At 37.7% G+C, this 21,539-nt stretch overlaps 1 protein-coding gene across 3 annotated transcripts in view; it reads right to left on the bottom strand.

Annotated features, from left to right (window-relative positions):
• The window catches only part of CTNNA3 (catenin alpha 3), a 1,853,344-nt gene that overhangs the window by 1,305,650 nt on the left and 526,155 nt on the right, over nucleotides 1-21,539 (bottom strand). For all 3 annotated transcript variants that reach the window (XM_007963302.3, XM_007963300.3, XM_073019108.1), the window contains one exon: nucleotides 1,845-2,108. In XM_007963302.3, coding sequence (XP_007961493.1) covers nucleotides 1,845-2,108 — 264 coding nt within the window. The remainder of the gene's footprint in view (nucleotides 1-1,844; nucleotides 2,109-21,539) is intronic.

Genomic DNA, 21,539 nt, shown 5'->3' with positions numbered 1-21,539 from the left:
TATATATATGTAACAAACCTGTACGTTGTGCACATGTACCCTAGAACTTAAAGTATAAAAAAAAAAAAATGCAATCAAAACATCATTTCATGCACAAAATTACTTAAAACATTGTATAAAATTACCTTCAGGCTGTGTATAGGATGTATATGAAACATAAATGCATTTCATGTTTACACATCAATCCCATTCCCAGGATAACTCATTAGCTATATGCAAATATTCCAAGATCCAAAAAACTCCAAAATCCAAACCACTTCTGGTCCCAAGCATTTCAGATAAGGATAATCAACCTGTATGATCCTATCCATCTATTCTAGCAAATTTCAACATATCACACTCGACACTCCCCAAATACAGACTACAGATGGTCCCTGACTTGACTTAACAATGATTCAACTTATAATTTTTTCCAGCTTTATCATGGCACGAAAGTAATATATACTCAGTATGTATGTATAGTGTTTCAAGCCCCTAAAGGTCATACCCTTCCCAGGGTAGGGTAACCTGTATCCAGTGACTGAAAGAGACATACAGGCCTGGTCATTTCTGCCTGACAAGGTACACTCTGGAGGGCAATGCTCTCACCAGAGCTCCCTGCTGACTGACCAGTTCTGTTGTGAGTATCAGAGAGATTATATACAGAACTAAAGAGCTAATTAGAAAAATAATTACAAGGGTATGGTTGTGGAAGGTGAGTAGTTCTTCTATAATAGGGGATGTGGCGTCCTGAAGGCCTTTGTGGGTCTAGATCTCAGGTAGACTTCTTCCTCTATCCAGTCCCACTCCCTCCCTCTTTCCTTCCCAAATGTAACACCTTGTTTTCCAAACTCCATTCTGTGTGTGATTCTGGAGGACCTAGCCTACAACACTAGCCATGACTCCTTCCTTTCTCTCATGTCCCACATCCACTCTATAAAAATTCAGTTGACTCTACTTACAAAATTTAGCACTGATGTCCACTAACACCACTCTAGTCTAAACTAAAACATGAAGTGGTTAATGTAAAGTGTATAAATGGAACCTGGGTTACTACAATAGCCTCTGGCCTGCTTTTTCAGTTCCTCTCACTGTTCTCCTTCAGTCTATGTTCCTTATGCAACCATCATAGTCCTTTTAAGACACAAGTCTCAGCATGTCATACCTTTGCTTAAAACCTTTCAGTGTATTCCCGTTTAACTTGGAGTAAAAGCCAAAGTCCTTAAAGGCATACACAGCCCTCAATGGTTGGTTCTCTAACCTTAGCTCCTGCTACTCCTTGCCTTGCTCTCTCCACCCAGACACCCTGGTTTTTATGTTGTCACTTAAACATGGAGCACATACCTTTGAGCCTTTGCTCTAGATCTTCATCTGCCTGATTCCTGAACTCTTTCAAGGTTTTGGCATTATCCCACCTTCTCAGTGTAACATACTATACAACTGTGTTCTCTACAATGTTTATTGGTTTTATTTTTTGCCTGTAGTCACCTGCTAAAATGTACAAACTTATCAAGGGCAGTGATCAGATATGTCCCAAGCACATAGAACAGTAATGCCAATAAATATTTGTATCTTATGCTTCATAAGTAGATCTACATGAAAGAAAGTCATCATTTCAATCTAATTAATAATCACCATTCAAATTCATTGGTTTCCTTGGCAGGGATATACAGGAGTCAGAAGTATACTAATAGAATATTTTCCTGTTAATCAATTCTTTGGAGGACTCAAGAAGGCGATAGAGACTAATCTGGATTTTTTATTTTCTCATGCTCTAAATGCTAACATGTGGATCTTCTTCTGTTTTATTATTATTATTACTGTATTGGGACCTCAGATCACACTTTATCTTTCTCCCGACTTACCTCCAGCTCATCAAGGGCACTTCCCAGAGTTGCTGCCTGAGGTTCTGGTGGGGTTGTCATATTCTGGATCCCTTGTGAAGCATTTGAAATTACATTGAGAGCATTCTGAATTTCTTCACAAACTGTGTCCTTGCTTGCTTTGAGGGAAGCAACATCAGAATGCTCCAAACAAGCTGAACAAATTGAATGCAAGAGGGGAGAGTTCTCCTTCAATGAGGCTCGGGCTCCTGCAATTTCATCCCTCTGATTTGGAGATTTTAAGTCCTGAGAAGGGAAATAAAAAGAGTGGTATCTTACAATGGGTTATGGGGGAAAGACTTAAATTAAAAAGCTTCATTTTTTAGTAAGTATAAATGAAAAGATAATAGACATCAAGAAGTCAGCTATAAGTTATAATCAAGGGCATCTATTATTTCTACCTTCTTTCAGGTTCTGTTAAAAATTCTGCAGCATAAACAATGATGCAGTTAACGAGTAAAGGTCCCAATAGTGCAGATGTGTAAATATCTATTACTATTCAGTCAAATCCTTGTCAGTCAAATCCTTATAAGTAGCTGAAACACTCTGACATTCACATTATTAAGTGCATAAGATAGCTTGAATTACAAGGATGCTGATTACCTCATTCCACAGATGTTGATAATTGCATTTAACCTTTCCATTAAAATTAAACCAACTGAGTTAAGAACACTAAATGAAACCTACCACCATTCAGCTATATTTCTTTTCCTTTTCAGAAATACTAGTAAATTAATCCTATATCATTCTTTCTTTGACATTTATTCAACAATTAGTTACTGAGCACTTAGCATGTTCTAGCCCTTGTGCTAGACTCCAGTGTACAGATATGAAAAAATCCTACGAGGACCTTGTTCTTCTTTCTTTTGGGGGGAAAGGGTCTACAGACAAGAAATAAACTAGATAAACAAATATACAAGATGATTTCAGGTGACAATAAATGCTGTGAAGAAAACACAAAAGTGAAGTGTCATAGAGACTGACTTGCAAGGAGAAAGCTGCTTTAGGTTGAATGGACAGAGAAGGTATTTCTTCAGAGATGACAATTTGCAGTAAATGTAAATGAACGGCATTACCTCGGAGGGAAGAGAGAAAAGAGAATGTTCTATCTAAGTGATAGGTGATCAGAACTAGCTCAAGATACAAGAAAAAAATCTGGCAAGCCCTACCTTAACCAAATGATGAAATTTAACATCATCAGTGATATCACATGGATATCATGTACCCCTTGATATACTGTGACAAGAAAAATATGCCATTTCTGTGGTATTCCCTCCAGGAACCCATAATTCCAGTCTAATCATGAGAAAAACAACAAACAAAATGAGATTGGTGAACATCCTAAATGACATCTGGGCAGTGTTCCTCAGGACCACTAACATGAAAAACAGGAGATTGACTGACAAACTGTCATAAAACAGAGAAGATTGGGGAGACATAACTAAATGCAATGTGGTACTGAGGATTAGATCCTAGAACAGAAAAAAACATTCATGAAAAACTGCTGAAATCCAAATAACCATTATTAATAGTTAATAGCAATGCATCGGTATCCATATCTTTGTAATGGCAAATGTAAGACACAGTATTAACAATGGAGAAAACTGGAAAAAAGGTAAATGGAAACTCTCTGTACCAACTTTGCAACTTTTCTGTAAATCTAAAATTATTCCCAAATAAAAGCTTAAGTTAAAAAAAATAATTCAAGGGACATTTACAATAGTTCATTCACTTCACATACAACATTTCATATAATCTTCATAAAAACTCATGAGAGATGTGATTATTCCATTTTAAAACTCAAAACACTAAGGTTTCAAGAGACTAAGTTTCTTAGCCAAGTGGCAGAGCTAGACGGTGGTATTTCTTGTATTGTAACCCACGTCAGTATAACTTCCAAGCCCGTATCCTAAAAACTATGTGCCATTCTTTCCTACATAGGAAAAATTTCTTATTTGCTACACAGCATGAGGACTTGTATTTGTATAATATCATGTAGCTTATAAAGTGCTTCTGTATAGTATCTTATTGATCATCACAATACTCTGAGGGAAGGAGTCTGCTATTATTAGTCCTATTTTAACTAAACAGGTGTTTGGTGTAAGAAGATAGAAACTAGTAAAGGAACTGAGATCTAAACCTAGTCTACTGATTGCTAACCTTATGCTTCTTTCACAAGGCTCTGCTACTCTGGGAATAATGTTGCCTAAGGTTAATAAATAGCTTGTGCTACCATATTTTTAGTTCCCTCCCTTCTGAAAATAAAGGCTGTCTGCTACTTCACTCAGGCTTTGGAGATATTAACTTCTAACTGTCCTCCCTACATTTTGTAACGAAGTAGCTATGAACCCACTGTTCATACTCACTAATTACCCAAGAAAAGACACTCTATGGTTTTCTTGGCTTGCTACGATTTCCCCCTTGTATATGTGGTCTGGGTTTTAGTTTTAGTTCTGTCATTAGCACTATGAGCTGGGTAACTCATCTCCTCTTTCGGTGTCTGTCTTTCTATCTATAAAAATGGGATAATGATACTTCTTCCAACTCTCTCACAAGATTGAGTACACAGCACATCAGAAATGGAATAGAAGTGGAAAATAGAAAAAAGGTATAGAAAGAATATGGAATTGTTTTATTCCTTACATCTGTCAAACTTGGTGTACTGTTTTTGTACTATGATAATCTTAGTGATTTTCATATTTCCCACAACGTTACAAGCTTTACCTACAGTCATCAGTGTAACTTAGGGGATAAATAGTTTAATGTTTAGAAAGGATCACAGCTCCTCAGATGAGTAATAATTGAAAGTATAAATGTTCAGAAAGAGGTGAAGCAAATTGTACAGTCAACTTAATACATAATTCCCTCTGAAGTGACCTATACCTCATGCTTCTTTATTTAGAAGGACAGTGTCAAGGTTTAGGTTGTTTCTGAAACGTGAAAAACTTGAACATAGATTATAACAAGAAGGCTAAAGTTAAAATTATTTCTTTTGCTCTAAAGGTGGCAATGTGTAATCTGACAGTAAATTGTAGTAACTTTAATGCCATGGGGACTTCGAAATGTTAAAAATACAAATGTATTTTGAATTTGGAGCCTACGCTTTGTCATCTCTGCCCAAGGCAATTACAGAATCCATGAGCCCAAATAGCAAGTCCTTGAAGCCTGCGAAAAAGGACTGGATCAGTGAACATAACAGATATAATGTTACAGCAGTGGACAGGGGGAAAATTGACAAGGCATGACCATTTCTCCCAAAGGACATCAAGCATGGTAAACTTAATGTAGTAAATAGGTACACAGATAAAAGAGAAATTAATGACTGTCACCTCCTAAACGTATGTTGTGGTAGTGGTGTCTGTGGTTGTTTTATTTTAACTGATGATACCATAGGTTCAAAGGTTCATAGGTTGTCCATTTACCCTAAAATTTGCATCAGGTCAAAATAGGAATTAAATAGTAAAGTTAATCAAGGATTTCTTTGGATGGAGACATATAAAGAATTCAGCTCCTCAAGGATTGATACTTATTTATAATCTTTTTTTTAAATGCTCCAGAAGAAAGCTCACAGGAGATTTCCAAGTTAAGAAGACATTAAATGTTTCCAGCTGACGAAGAAACACACAGATGGGATTTAAAAAGACCTTACAAGTCTGTGCAAGTGGGTAGAGAAGTAACACATGAGTTTTAACCCTGGCAAGAGAACAAAATATATTTAGGAATATTATTTTAAAAAATAAAAATGGAGGGCTTTAAGCTATCAGTTAATTAATTCAACCATTCCTTCAACCTGTACTATGTTGAGCGTCTCCTATGCCGAGCCTCGACTTTGCATCAAGGCAATGTGCTAAATGTTGGAAATGCAAAGATAAAGATCCGAAGGGGAGACAAATAAACACATTTACATGGGGACTAAAATAGAGTTACCCACAGCATAGAGGACAGTCTCTCAGCTTGAAGGGATTAAATAAAATTTCTCAGAGAATGTGAATCTTTTCTTCAGCTTTATTCAGGTATAATTAACAAATAAAAATTGTGTATATTCAAGGTGCACAATATGATGCTTTCATATACATATACATTGTGTAATGATTACTACAATCGTATTAATCAATATAACCATCACCACACAGTTACCCTTTGCGTTTGTGTGTATGTGCTGTGAGGACATGCAAGATCTATTCTCTTAGCAAATTTCAAGTAAGCAATATGGTATTATTAACTATATTCGCCATGCTGTGAGTTAGTTCCCTAGAACTTATTCATCTTATAATTGAAAGTTTACATCCTTTGACCAACATGTCCCCATTTCCCCCGCACACCAACCCCTGGCAACCATGGTAAAACTGCTTCTACAAGTTTGACTTGTTTAGATTCCACATATAAATACAATCATATAATACTTACTTTCTGTGTCTGGCTTATTTGACTTAGCATAATGTCCTTCAGTTTCATCCAAATTGTCATAAGTGGGGAGATTTCAGAGAAGGTGAATCTTAAACAGTGAGTATAAATTATCCCTATGAGGGAGGACCCACAGACCCTTTGAAGGAAGTGGACTGCTCCTGCAAAATCTGGGATACACCCCAAATACTGTGAGTGCCCCAACTGCAAAAGTGGGAAAGGGAGAGCCTCCTCTCCTGAATACACACGCCCACTGGAGCAACTGAAGGTCTGTTTGTGGGAGAAGTTTCCGACCTTACCTGGAGCTGAGTCAATTTAAAGAGCCAAGCAAAAATACAGGGGTAGAGGAAGCAGCAGAAAGTCTCCAGGAGCCCGCTGGGTCCCCAGTCAGACCATTCCTGTCTGGCACCACAGGGATACACTGGGAGGGCAGCCAGAGAAGCAGGGGTGGGGGGAGTGGGAAGCATCACAGGGAGAAGGAAAATTCCAGCTGAACTTTGTAACAATTTGAATAGGGTGAGAAGCCTCCTGGCCAGAACTTGAGGGAGGATGCGAATCTAGTGTGCAGACTCCACAGCGGGGGAAGAACCAGGCCGTTTTCATTTGAAGGTGGCAGGTGGGTAGCCTAGGGCAAGTTTTCAAGCCCAGCTTGCCCACCCCTGGAAACAGACTCGGGGCTGTTTGGGGGCACGGTGGGAGTGAGACCGGCCCTTTGGTTTGTGTGGGAGCTGGGGGAGGCCTGTGACTGCCAGCTTTCCCCCACTTCCCTGACTTCCCTGACAACCTGAATGACTCAGGAGGGGCAGCCACAATCCTTTTAGGTGCACAACTCCATTGACCTGGGAACCTCACTCCTGTCTCCCACAGCAGCCACAGTAAGACCCGCCCAAGGAAAGGATGAGCTCAGATACACCTAGCCCTGTCCCTACTTGATGGTCCTTCCCTACCCACCTGTAGCTGAAGACAAAGGGCATATAATCTTGGTAGTTCTAGGACCCTGCCCACTGTCAGTTCCTCTCCATACTACCATAGCTGATGTTGTCTGCAAAACGCCGTCTCCCGGCAGGAGGCCAACCAGCACAAAAACAGAGCATAAAACCACCAAAGCTAAGAACCTTCATGGAGTCCACTACACCCCGCTGCCACCTCCACCAGAACAGGTGCTGGTATCCACAGCTGAGAGACCCATACATGGTTCACATCACAAGACTCTGTACAGGTAACCCCCAGTACCAGCCCAGAGCAGGGTAGACTTGCTGGGTGGCTAGACCCAGAAGACAGACAACAGTCACTGCAGTTCAGCTCATAGGAAGCCACATCCGTAGGAAAAATGGGAGAGTACTATATCAAGGGAATACCCCATGGGACAAAAGAATCTGAAAAACAGCCTTCAGCCCTAGACCTTCCTTCTGACAGAGCCTACACAAATGAGAAGGAACCAGAAGAAAAAATCTGGTAATATGACAAAACAAGTCTCTTTAGCACCCCCAAAAAGCACACTAGCTCACCAGCAATGGATCCAAACCAAGAAGAAATCCCTGATTTACCTGAAAAAGAATTCAGGAGATTAGTTGTTAAGTTAATCAGGGAGGGACCAGAGAAAGGTGAAACCTAATGCAAGGAAATCCAAAAAACAATACAAGAAGTGAAGGGAGAAACATTCAAGAAAATAGATAGCTTAAAGAAAAAACAATCACAAATTCAGGAAACATTGGACACACTTTAGTAATGCAAAATGCTCTGGAAAGTCTCAGGAATAGAATTGAACATGTAGAAGAAAGAAATCCAGAGCTCAAAGATGAGGTCTTCAAATTAACCCAATCCAACAAAGAAAAAAGAATAAGAAAATATGAACAAATCCTCCAAGAAGTCTAGGATTATGTTAAATGACCAAACCTAAGAATAATTGATGTTCTTGAGGAAGGGGAGAATCCTAAAAGCTTGGAAAACATATCTGGGGGAATAATCAAGGAAAACTTCCCCAGCCTTGCTAGAGACCTAGACATCCAATTACAAGAAGCATAAAGAACACCTGGGAAATTCAGCATGAAAAGATCATTGCCTAGACACATTGTCATCAGGTTATCCAAAGTTAAGACGAAGGAAAGAATCTTAAGAGCTGTGAGACAGAAGCACCAGGTAACTTATAAAGGAAAACCTATCAGATTAACGTAGATTTCTCACCAGAAACCCTACAAGCAAGAAGCAATTGGGGCCCTATCTTCAGTCTTGTCAAACAAAACAATTATCAGCCAAGAATTTAGTATCCCGTGAAACTAAGCAGCATATATGAAGGAAAGATACAATCTTTTTCAGACAAATGCTAAGAGAATTTGCCATTACCAAGCCACCACTACAATAACTGCTAAAAGAAGCTCTAAATCTTGAAACAAATCCTAGAAACACATCAAAACAGAACCTCTTTAAAGCAGAAATCACACAGGACCTATAAAACAAAAATACAAATTAAAAACAAAAACAAATAGTACATAGACAACAAATAGCATGATGAATGCAATGGTACCTCACATCTCAATACTAACACTGAATGTAAATGGCTTAAATGCTCCACTTAAAAGATACAGAACCACAGAATGCATAAGAACTCACCAACCATCTGCTGCCTTCAGAAGACTCACCTAACATGTAGACTCATGTAAACTTAAAGTAGAGGGTTGGAAAAAGGCATTTCCTGCAAATGGACACCAAAAGCAAGCAAGAGTAGCTTTTTTGTGTGTGAGATGGAGTTTTGCTCTTATTGCCCAGGTTGGAGTGCAATGGCGCAATCTCAGCTCACCGCAACCTCCACCTCCCAGGTTCAAGTGATTCTCCTGCCTCAGCCTCCTGAGTATATATACAGGCCGAGGATTACAGGTATGAGCCACCATGCCTGGCCAATTTTGTATTTTTAGTAGAGATGGGGTTTCTCCATGTTCGTCAGGATGGTCTCGAATTCCCAACCTCAGGTGATCTGCCTGACTTGGCCTCCCAAAGTGCCAAGATTAAAGACCTGAGCCACCATGCCCGACAAAGGGGGTAGCTATTCTTATATCAGACAAAACAAACTTTAAAGCAACAGCAGCTAAGAGACAAAGAGGGACATTATATAATGGTAAAAGTCCTTGTCCAATAGGAAAATATCTCAATCCTAAACATATATGCAACACTAGAGCTCCCAAATTTATAAAACAATTACTAATAGACCTAAGCAATGAGATAGACAGCAACACAATAATAGTGGGGGACTTCAATACTCTACTGACAGCACTAGACAAGTCATCAAGACAAAAAGTCAACAAAGGAACAATTGATTTAAATTATATCTTGGAACAACTAAACTTAACAGATACATACAGAACATTTCATCCAACAACCACAAAATACACATTTTATTCAATAGCACATGGAACTTTCTTCAAGATAGACTATATAATAGGCCATAAAATGAGCCTTAATAAATTTAAGAAAATTGAAATTATATCAAGCACTCTCTCAGACCACAGTGGGAAAATACTGGAAATCAACTACAAAAGGAACCTTCAAAACCATGCAAATACATGGAAATTAAATAACCTGCTCCTGAATGAGCATTGGGTCAAAAATGAAATCAAGATGGAAATTTAAAAATTCTTCAAACTGAACAAAATCCTCTGGGATACAGCAAAGGCGGTGCTAAGAGGAAAGCTCATAGCCCTAAATGCCTACATCAAAAAGACTGAAAGAACACAAACTGACACTCTACGGCCACACCTCAAGGAACTAGAGAAACAAGAACAAACCAAACCCAAACCCAGCAGAAGAAAGGAAATAACCAAGATCAGTGCAGAACTAAATGAAATTGAAACAAAATAAAAACAAAAGATAAATGAAACAAAAAGTTGGTTTTTTGAAAAGATAAATAAAATTGGTTAGCAAGACTAACCAAGAAAAGAAGAGCGAAAATCCAAATAACCTCATTAAGAAATAGGAGATAGCCCAGGCATGGTGGCTCACGCCTGTAATCCCAGCACTTTGGGAGGCTGAGGTGGGCAGATTACAAGGTCAGGAGTTTGAGACCAGCTTGGCCAACATGGTGAAACCCTGTCTCTACTAAAAATACAAAAATTAGCAGGGTGTGGTGGTAGGCACCTACATGGGAGGCTGAGGCAGGAGAATCACTTGAAACCAGAAGGCAGAGGTTGCAGCGGGCTGAGATTGTACCACTGCACTCCAGCCTGGGCAACAAGAGTGAAACTCCATCTCAAAAAAAAAAAAAAAAGAAAGAAAGAAAGAGACAGGAGATATTACAACTGACACCACTGAAATACAAAGACCATTCAAGGCTACTATGAACACCTTTATGCACATAAACTAGAAACCTAGAAGAGATGCATAAATTCCTGGAAAAATACAGCCTTTCTAGCTTAAATCAGTAAGAAGTAGATACCCTGAACAGACCAATAATAAGCAGTGAGACTGAAATGGTAATTAATAAATTACCAACAAAAAAACCCAGGACCAGCTGGATTCACAGCAGAATTCTTCCAGACATTCAAAGAACTGATACCAATCCTTTTGACACTACTCCACAAGATAGAGAAAGAAGGAACCCTCCCTAATTCATTCTATGAAGCCAGCATCGCCCTAACACCAAAACCAGGAAAGGACATAAACAAAAAAGAAAATATGGACCAATAACCCTGATGAACATAGATGCTAAAATCCTTAACAAAATACTAGCTAACTGAAACCAAAAACATATCAAAAAGATAATCCACCATGCGTAAGTGGGTTTCATACCAGGGATGCAGGGATGGTTTAACATACACGAGTCAATAAATGTGATACATCACATAAACAGAATTAAAAACAAAAATCACATGATCATCTTAATAGATGCAGAAAAAGCATTTGACAAAATCCAGGAGCCCTTTATAACTAAAATTATCAGGAAAATCGGCATACAAGGGACACACCTCAGTGGAATAAAAGCCATCTATGACAAACCCACAGTCAATATTATACTGAATGGGGAAAAGTTGAAAGCATTACCTCTGATAACTGGAACAAGACAAGGATGCCCACTCTCACCACTCCTCTGCAACATAGTACTGGAAGTCCTAGCCGAGAGCAATTAGACAAGAGAAAGAAATAAAGGGCATCCAAATTGGTAAAGAGGAAGTCAAACTGTCACTATTTACTGACAATATGATCGTTTACCTTGAAAACCCTAAATACTCCTCCAGAAAGCTCCTAGAACTGATACAAGAATTCAGCAAAGTTTCCAGATACAAGATTAATATACACAAATCAGTAGTTCTTCTATACACCAACGGTGACCAAGTGGAGAATCAAATCAATAACTCAACCCCTTTTACAATAGCTGCAAAAAATAAACAAATAAAATAAAATACCTAGGAATATACCTAACAAAGGAGTCGAAAGACCTCTGCAAGGAAAACTACAAAACACTGCTGAAAGAAATCACAAACGAAACAAATGGAAACACATCCCATGCTCGTGGATGGGTAGAATCAATGTTGTGAAAATAACCATACTGCCAAAAGCAATCTACAAATTTAATGCAATCCCCATCAAAATACTACCATCATTCTTCACAGGAATAGAAAAAGATATTCTAAAATTCATATGGAACCAAAAAAGAGCCTGCATAGCCAAAGCAAGACTAAGCAAAAAAGAACAAATCTGGAGGCATCACACTACCTGGTTTCAAACTATACTATAAGGCCATAGATATGAAAACAGTGTGGTACTTACTGGTATAAAAATAGGCACATAGACCAATGGAACAGAATAGAGAACCCAGAAATAAACCCAAATACTTAAGCCAACTGATCTTTGACAAAGCAAACAAAAACACAAAGTGAGGAAAGGATACCCTTTTCAACAAATGGTGCTAGGATAACTGACTAGCCACATGTAGGAGAATGAAACTGAGTCCTCATCTCTCACCTTACACAAAAATCAACTCAAGATGGATTAAGGACTTGAATCTAAGACCTGAAATTGTAAAAATTCTAGAAGATAACATTGGAAAACCCCTTCTAGACATTGGCTTAGGCAAGGATTTCATGACAAAGAACCCAAAATCAAATGCAAAGATAAATAGTTCGGACTTAATTAAACTAAAGAGCTTTTGCATGGCAAAAGGAACAGTGAGCAGAATAGACAACCCACAGAATGGGAGAAAATCTTCACGATCTGTAATCTGACAAAGGACTAATATCCAGAATCTACAATGAACTCAAACAAATCAGGAAGAAAAATAATAAACCCATCAAAAAGTGGGCTAAGGACTTGAATAGAAAATTCTCAAAAGAAGATATACAAATGGCCAACAAACATATGAAAAAATGCACAACATCACTAATGATCAGGGAAATGCAAATCAAAACCACAAGGCAATACCACCTTACTCCTGCAAGAAAATGGCCATAATCAAAGAAAAAAAAAAAAAAAAGGTAGATGTTGGCATAGATGCAGGGATCAGGGAACACTTCTACACTGCTGGTGGGAATATAAACTAGTACAGCCACTATGGAAAACAGTGTGGAGATTCCTTAAAGAACTAAAGGTAGAACTACCATTATTTGATCCAGCAATCCCACTACTAGGTATCTACCCAGAGGAAAAGAAGTTATTACATGAAAAAGATACTTGTACACACATGTTTACAGCAGAACAATTCACAATTGGAAAATCATGGAACCAACCTAAATGCCCATCAATCAAGGAGTGGATAAAGAAACTGTGGTGTATATATACAATAGAATACTACTCAGCCATAAAAAGGAATGAATTAATAGCATTTGCAGTGACCTGGATGAGACTGGACACTATTATTCTAAGTGAAGTAACTCAGGAACGGAAACCAAACATCATATGTTCTCACTGATACGTGGGAGCTAAGCTATGAGGACACAAAGGCATAAGAATGACACAATGGACTTTGGGGACTTGGGGTGGGGAGGTGTGGAATTGGGGAAAGGGATAAAAGACTACAAATATGGTGCAGTGTATACTGCTCAGATGATGGGTGCACCAAAATTTCACAAGTCACCACTAAATAACTTACTCATGTAACCAAACACCACCTGTTCCCCAATAACTTATGGAAATTTTTTTAATTGAAATTAAAAAATTCAAACATTGCCTAAGTATAATAGAAAAAAAAAAGAAGTTATCCCTATGAGCAATGCAGAACAAAAGAGCATGTGAAAAGGCCTGAAGCAAGAAAAGGTGAGGAACATGCAGGTTACTGTAGGTGATATGACAAATTCAGGAAACCTAAGCATGAATGGTGATGAATCCAGCAGGAAAGGCAGGCAAGAGACATTTCACATGCTCTGCTAAAGAACTCCGAAAGCAACAAGCTCAGATGTGTATTTACAAAGATTGCTCTGGCAATGGGTTTTTGAGTGGATTGGAGAGAATGAAATTGCAGTCAGGGAGACCAGGCAATAATCCAGGTCTGGGAAAGAGACAATGAGCGCCTGAACACTATTGCTAGGCTATAGTGAGATAGATCCAGGAAATTTTTAGGAGGTACAAATGGTAGGACTTTGGTATATCTAGATGGGAGTGGGGAAGAGGAGGTATTTGAAAGCATCTAGAGAATTGTTTCAGCAATTGTGTAAGTAGTGATGCATTCACCACAATGAGAATACAGAGAGAAGAATGTGTTTGGAAGAAAAAGGTGAAGTACATTTTGTCATCTGCCAAATGTAACATATCAGCACAAGATCCAAATGAAAATACAATACACATGAATCTAGAATTCAGAGGAGAGTATGGGCCACAAATAGAGATATGTGAACCACCGGCTCACAGTTGGGAGCTAAAGCCATGCGTGTGAAGGCTACAAGACCTGTACCAAAGGTGAATATTACAATAAGGAGAAGAATCTAGGAGTCATTGTAAATTGTTCCTTGAGGATATCAACCCAGTAATTTTACGTGCTAGCCCCAAAGGCCAAATATATATTTATATTAGCAAGAAGGGTATCAGCAAATACTGAATTCAAAAAAATTTTTCAATTAAAAGTATTTTTAAATAGGCCGGCAAACACATGCAGATTACAGAGTTTAGAATCTAAACTACTGTGGGTAATCATAGTCATCATACCTTAAGATAACAAAAGATTTTTCTTTAAAAGCAATTTTGAACAGAATGACTTATGTTTCTGGAAAGCTTAAAAATATGAGGTCCGTTCACCTTGAAAAGGGGAAATTTATATTGGAAAACACATGATAAAAACATCTATAAATCATGAATGAACTTGATAACTTGTTAATGGGCTTCTTTACTTAAATCTGGAGATGCTAGGTCATAGAAGTCGCTTTTAAGATTTGAGTAAAAGAAATTATATCTGTTCATACTTCTGTCTCCACTACTTCATTATAATTCTCTTGAATGCAAGTACTATGGCTTACTTATTTTATATTTCATTATCTAGTAGTATATAGCACATATTAGGAGTTTAATAAATTTTTGTTAAGGAAACAGACAAATGAATAAGAATTAAGCCAGAGGAAGTTAATATGCTCAAAATGGGATAGATATGATTACTCCAAGAAATAAAACATGTGGAAAATATACTTTAATCCAGAGAGTTTGAATAAATTTATGCATAGCAATGCCACAGAAAGCTGAAGAGCAAAATTAAACTGTACCTATCTTCACATTAAGTATTAGTGAAGTCATTGGTATAACTACTTTGGAAAACTGTTTGATAGTTTTTACTGAAGCTGAGTATATGCATGTCCTGTTACCCAGCTATTTCATTCCTAGGAGAGGATACACACATATGGAAATATGTTCCTATGTCCATCTAAAGACACAGGCAAAAATGTTCCATACCAGCACTGTCTGTAATAGTCCCGCCCTGGACACAGCCCAGAGTAATGAAAATGAACAAAACATAGCTACACATGACAACATGAAATATGGCACGAAAAAAAAGGAAGACATAAAAGAGTATGTATTGTTTAATTCCATCTATGTGAAGTTCATACTCAGGCAAAAGTAACCTACCATTTTAAAAATAAGAATAGTGGTTATTCTTGAGGGGGTGATTAGAGACTAGACAGGGAGGAGGAATCTTTCAGTTTCCGGTAATTTTCTTGTCCTGGGTGCTAGTTACACTGATGTGTTTAGTTTAGAAAAATTCATTGAACTGTTCATTTTGCACTGTGCATTTTTCTGAATGTATATTGTACTTTAATAATAAAAAAAAAGTTCACATAAAATCAAGGAAATGAAAAACAAAAAGTAAAGCCAATATCCATAGAGTGAGCCTTCTTTTGGCAAAGGACACTGGTATAAACTAGCTATGGACTGGCTATGGTGTCATATTACCCATGTCATTAAGGGAAGAATGAGAAAATTGAATATTCGGTCCATCTATAAGAATCCTGTATCCACTTTGAGGGCTCATATTTTTAAAAAAGAAAAAAAAATGTTTGAAATATAAAAACAAGAAGAGAAAGCTCCTGTAGCCTGACCATCAGAAAAAGCAAACCTAAGAGATTTTCACAGCAGTTGATTCCACGAACCGTTGGACAAAACTGCATTTCTGAGAATTAAAGAAAACTTCCTTATGAAGCTACATTCCTGCCCACATGGAATAGCTCCGCATATACTCTGCTCAACAAAGCAGAACTACATGCAAATTACTGAGTTTCTCTTCCAGGTGTTTAAGTGAGGTTTCTGAAGCTGACAAAACCACTCTGGTAAGGGAAGGAAAGGGAGCTTATAAAGAGAGGTTTTGTTTGTTTAAGATTAAGATGTGCAGCAGACAAGCCCATGTATACTTTGCTATTTGGATTCCATTATGGGTTGGCTTCTGTCTCTAGTCTTCTCTCTGCCAAGATGCTGCATACCAATTGCTCCACTGGTCATTGGGCAGCTTCATGTTCTATTAGGAAACAAAATAACACAAACACCTGCTAATTTAATGTTTGGCCAACCTAAATTAGGAAATGGAAACTTAGTCTTAACCGAGCTGAAGGGTATAAGATGGTGAAACAACAGTAGGCTTCAGGTAAAGGAAAGTTTTGAGAAGAAAACTTAAAATTAAAAAAAAATGCAAGATTTTACAATAAAAGCATCATTAAGGAGCAGAGAGAGGCCTTTACTGCTTTTCTATCCTTATTTCCCATTTCTCATTTCACAGAAATAGGACAGATTCAATAAAAAAGAAAATAAAAGAATTCTTCAAATTCAAATGGGAAACTGAGAAACCATATAATAATAGTATTAAGACATTTCCCAAGGTGTGCATTCTGGGCCATTAATGCATACCGTGGATAACTGAAATACACCAAGGTGAATATTAACAACTCCAAAGAAACCTCTGAAGAAAACATTATCCCTTAATTCTAATGCAGACTACTGTGTCAGTCAAGAAAATGTAGGGGTGTGTGTGTGTGTGTGTGTGTGTGTGTAAAGTTCAAAATGCACTATGTTCATTTCCTATTCATCTGAAGCAAATACAATATGTATTACATTTGTCTATTGTTTGCCTGGAATTTATACATCAAAATAAATGATATCTGAAGCCATCTGCCACATGATTAAAAAGTAAAAGGAATAAACATAAAAACAGAAAAGTTATGGGCTATTTTAGCAAAATTCAGTGGCTGTACTTCATGCATCCTTTCCATTGGTGCATATGTTTCATCATTTAATCTATCAAGAAGAGTCAAATATCCATAGGTCAAGGCCAGGGGTAATGGCTCACGCCTGCTACAATCCCAGCACTTTGGGAGGCTGAGGCAGTTGGATCACCTGAGGTCAGGAGTTCGAGACCAGCCTGGCCAACATGGTGAAACCCCATCTCTACTAAAAAAAATACAAAAATTAACTGGGCATGGTGGTGTGCACCTGTAATCCTAGCTACTCGGGAGGCTGAAGCATAAGAATCACTTGAACCTTGGAGACAGAGGTTGCGGTAAGCCAAGATCACGCCACTGCCCTATAGCCTGGGTGACAGAGTGAGACTGTTTAAAAAAATAAAATAAAATCTGTAGGTCAGAAAATGTTCCCTCTAAAGCATAATTAATAATTATAAAAGTAAAGTTGAATTTTTTAGTTTAGTCAAAAATCAATAAATATTATTATCCTTACAATTCCTTCCTATTAAGTTTTCATGACTCACTTGTGAGAAATAGACCACTTGTTTTCTGAATGTTATGGTGTATCTCAAAGAGCAAATAGCATCACTTAGATCAAATATGATCCAAGCCCAGGGATGTTGACCCAACTTCCTAGTTAATAATTCATTACATTTGTGTAGTGATTTATTCTGTTCAACATATTTCCAGCCATTCTTCCACAAGGAGTTCTATAAGAAATCATAAAAAGTGGTATCCCTTGTTGTCGAAAGAAGAAATGGACATTTGTCAAAAGGCATACACAAATTAATAAAAAGTGGTGATGGTGATTTTTTTTCAAAAAGCCAACATTTACCAAGCAGCTGTGATACTTCCTATATTCAAGTACTCTCTAATCACTTTCTCATTTAATGGCCCCACTAGAAATAGGATCCACAAGACTGGCTCCTGTCTCAACACTCTTTCTACTCAACACTATTTCTATTTGTTGTCAGTAGCTCCCACCATCTGCTCCTAAAGTCTGTCAAAAAACTTTCCTTTAACTCCGCCCATCTGCGGTGACCCAACAGAGAATATATATTTCAGGCATATCTTCCTGACAAAGAATTGTTGTAACTAATACAACTAAGATTAGAAACATTTTCCTTAATTTAGTTTTAGAACAAAGCTGATACAAAAACCTCAGGTCAAAACTACAAGATTAAAAATTAAAGTGTGGCCCATAAGGTCATTTAGAATGCTCAAAAATGTAAGTCAGATATGTGGAGAAAGAATGAAACTAATAAGTATCATCTTGAATATTTCAATCTAACTTTGATAAAGGAAACATTCTAAATATGGCATATTTGTAGATTAATGGTTGATTTTCCCAGAGGAAAAAGTGTTTTACTTTTTAGTTTAATTCAAATAGCTTGAAATGTCTGCTATAAGGTGTGACTTTAAAGCTAAAACTACAAACAAATGTTTAAGTAGGAAGCATGAATAGGGCAGATGAAAGTAAATAGGGAATGGTGAGGCCTTGGCACACTATACCATATCTGCCCCGATTTAAACACATTCAGATCCAATTGGCCAAACCAAAAAAATCCCTGAATCTAATGTACTAGCACAGATGTTTCAGTGAGCCTTATTAATGCAGTCGCCAAGGTCATGCAATATATGTGCCTGACCTTGGAAGACCTCGGAAATATAGCAAATGCATGTCCCTGGGCCTGATGAGCCTACAATAAGCCAAAAGGCCTGAATGAGGAGCAACTCTAAGGCAGGAAGTCTGCCTCATTTTAATGGAAATAGCATAAGCTTTGAGGTTAGAAACCCAATGCAAAAACACTTCAATAGCAGGAGATTTCAGGTAGAATAATTAACCTTACTTCAGCTACAAAATGTGAATAATTCCTACCATTTAGGGTATTAATGAAGTGAAATGATTTAATGCCAAAGACTTTTCCAGCATTTTCTTATTTGATGTCTCTCTATGCAACAAACTATTAGCCATATTCCTTCTTTACAATATTTCCCCCATTTTCTTAGATGACAGCAACCTAAATTTAAACTGAGAGGTGTTTACCTCTCTTCTAAGTTCCAGCTGCATATGTCAAGTTGAGTCTCAAACATGTCCAAAGTTGAACCCATTGTGTTTCCTACACTCCCACTCCCCATACATTTCTCTCCAGCATTCCATCTGCATGGTCCTAATATTCAGCTGATGAAAAAGAAACATGAGGAATATTCATGACTTTTCCAACCCCCCAACCCCCACCATTATGTAAGGTCTATTATTATACTCATTAACTATTTCTCCAATATACACCTTTGCTCTGGTCCTCACTAGTAGCACTAGTCTAGAGGAGAAATGATTAGGAACAAAATTAAGGAAGTGCTTGTAAACACAAGGTAGATGAGAGACTACAGAAATATTTAATAAGACAGAACTTTTTGACCAATCTCTTCTCTGTAATACCATCAGAGAAAACTCTTTAAAACTTAAATCTGGTCATCACTCCTCCAATTTGAAACATTCTAGTGACGGTTAATCCACAAATTAAAAAACTCATATTTTTTGTTATAGACAAGCATGCTTCTCTGGCTTCTCTCTCTAGTCTTACTTCCTTCTACTCCCGTCACAGTCACTCTTTTCTCCAGCCACACAGAATCACATGAGGTTCCACTGATGCCTTTGCACAAGCTATGTTCCAGTCTCCCCTGCAACCCCCTAGGAAATGACTATTCATCTTTTAAGTCATCGTGGATTCTTACATTCTATCACACACAGACTTCATTCATGTGCCCCCTTTACAGGGCACTAGTCTAGCAGATATTTTAAACTATTATCCTTTGCTGTAACTATTTGTTGACATATCTGTGTCTCTCACCAAATTATGAGTTCCTGCTGAGGCAAAAATGATGTCTTAATTCTTCCATCCACTAGGCCTTGCATAGGAACTAGCTGAGAGTAACCAATGAGTTAATAACACCTCTCACCACTTTAAAGTAATGAAAAAACCTTGAGGGTCACTGCCATAAAATAATTTACTTTTCCATGAAATAAAAATTTCAGTTTTGTAAAAGGAAATCACAACTGCAAAAAAGCTCAGATATGCTCAGTCTAGAATGGAAGTGTTTTTTCATTGTCCCTGACTAGGCTAACTAGATTTGTTTATGAACTAGTCTTCAAAGCGTTCTGGCCTAAGCCTCTTTTAAAAAACCAGTGACGACTGTTTTTATCACTTATAAGAAGGTGTGTCTTTCAGAGCCTATGGCTTTGACTCTCAGGATGTTCTAAAATATACCTAATTTCTAACACATTCCCCAACAGAAACAAGACTGAGCAGAATGCAGATAAAGATGTCTCACACTTGACATGCCGTTCAGAAAGTTAAATTAGTGCTCCCTATATTAACCAATAACTAGATTCATCTGATCAAGGAAAACAGAGGTAACTTAGGTTAATAATCTTGCTAAATTTGGGGTATTCCGAAAAATTGATTTCAACAAGTATTTATATAGTGGAATTGTGCTTAGAGCTGTGAGGAAATAGAAATACCAAGTAAAATCGAGTACCCAGCTCTGCAGTCCTTTGTTCTCCAGAAATTGTTAGATAATGATATGCTAAAATAATAAATTTGGCTAAAATTGGTGAAATAGATAATAATTACCATAGGAATTATAAGGAAAAGCACGAAAAGCTTAAGAAATGCTTCAGAGAGAGGAAGATGCACATTTCTAAACGTACCAGGGAGAAGCTAGCCCAGAAAACCGGTATGAAAGTCAGTTGGCTTGCTAGTAGGCATCTCAGACATTCTGTATCAAAATTGGAGCTCCTGATAGTGCCCCTCAGCCCACTATTCTTACGATATTTAACAGTTCAGTTAACAGCAATTCTTCTCATTGCCAGTGCCAAACACTTTGTTGTTATCTTTAAGCTTCTCCCCTTCTCTCATATCCCACATCCAGTTTGTCAGAAAATCCCATCAGTTTTACCTTCATTTATGAAAAATGTGACCTCTTACTACCTCTCCAACTTACCATGTCACTGCTTGGCTCAGACCATCCTATGTATTTCTGTGACCCCACTCCCAGTACTCTCCTTGCTTACCCTGGCCAGCTCCATGGACCTCCTTGCTGCTTATCCAAGAAGCCAGGGACATCCCTACATTAGGTCTTCCCATGGCTGGCATGCTCTTCTAGATCCGTGACTCCCTAACTTCTTTCAAATATTTCCTCAAAAATAAACTTTTCAGTGAGACCTCCCCTGGTCACCCTGTCTAAAAGTTCAATCAACAATTCCAACCTCAATATGCCATATTTCCCTTCCTTGTTTTATTTTCTCTGTACTATTTGTCACTAATATATACTACATTTATTTATCATGTTTGTTTTCTGTCTTCTCCAGTGGAACGTAAGCTCCATGAAGGTACATAAGAGGTGATAAATATTTACTTCATGAGTGAATGAACAGCAACCCAAATTAAGAATTTTCAATTAATTTGACACATTTTACTGATCACACATGCAAAAAGTTATCCTATCATATGGCAATAAAATACCAGAGAATTATCTAGTTATAACAGGGAAGACAGAAAAAGGGCATAGAAATAGTATAAACTTCCTGTGCCCTTTTAGCTCTCATTCTAGAGGCAAATCTTAGAACATTCACTTG

The sequence above is a fragment of the Chlorocebus sabaeus genome, chromosome 9, assembly GCF_047675955.1.
Source record: "Chlorocebus sabaeus isolate Y175 chromosome 9, mChlSab1.0.hap1, whole genome shotgun sequence".
Lineage (NCBI taxonomy): Eukaryota > Metazoa > Chordata > Mammalia > Primates > Cercopithecidae > Chlorocebus > Chlorocebus sabaeus.
This window is presented reverse-complemented; position numbering and strand designations above follow the sequence as displayed.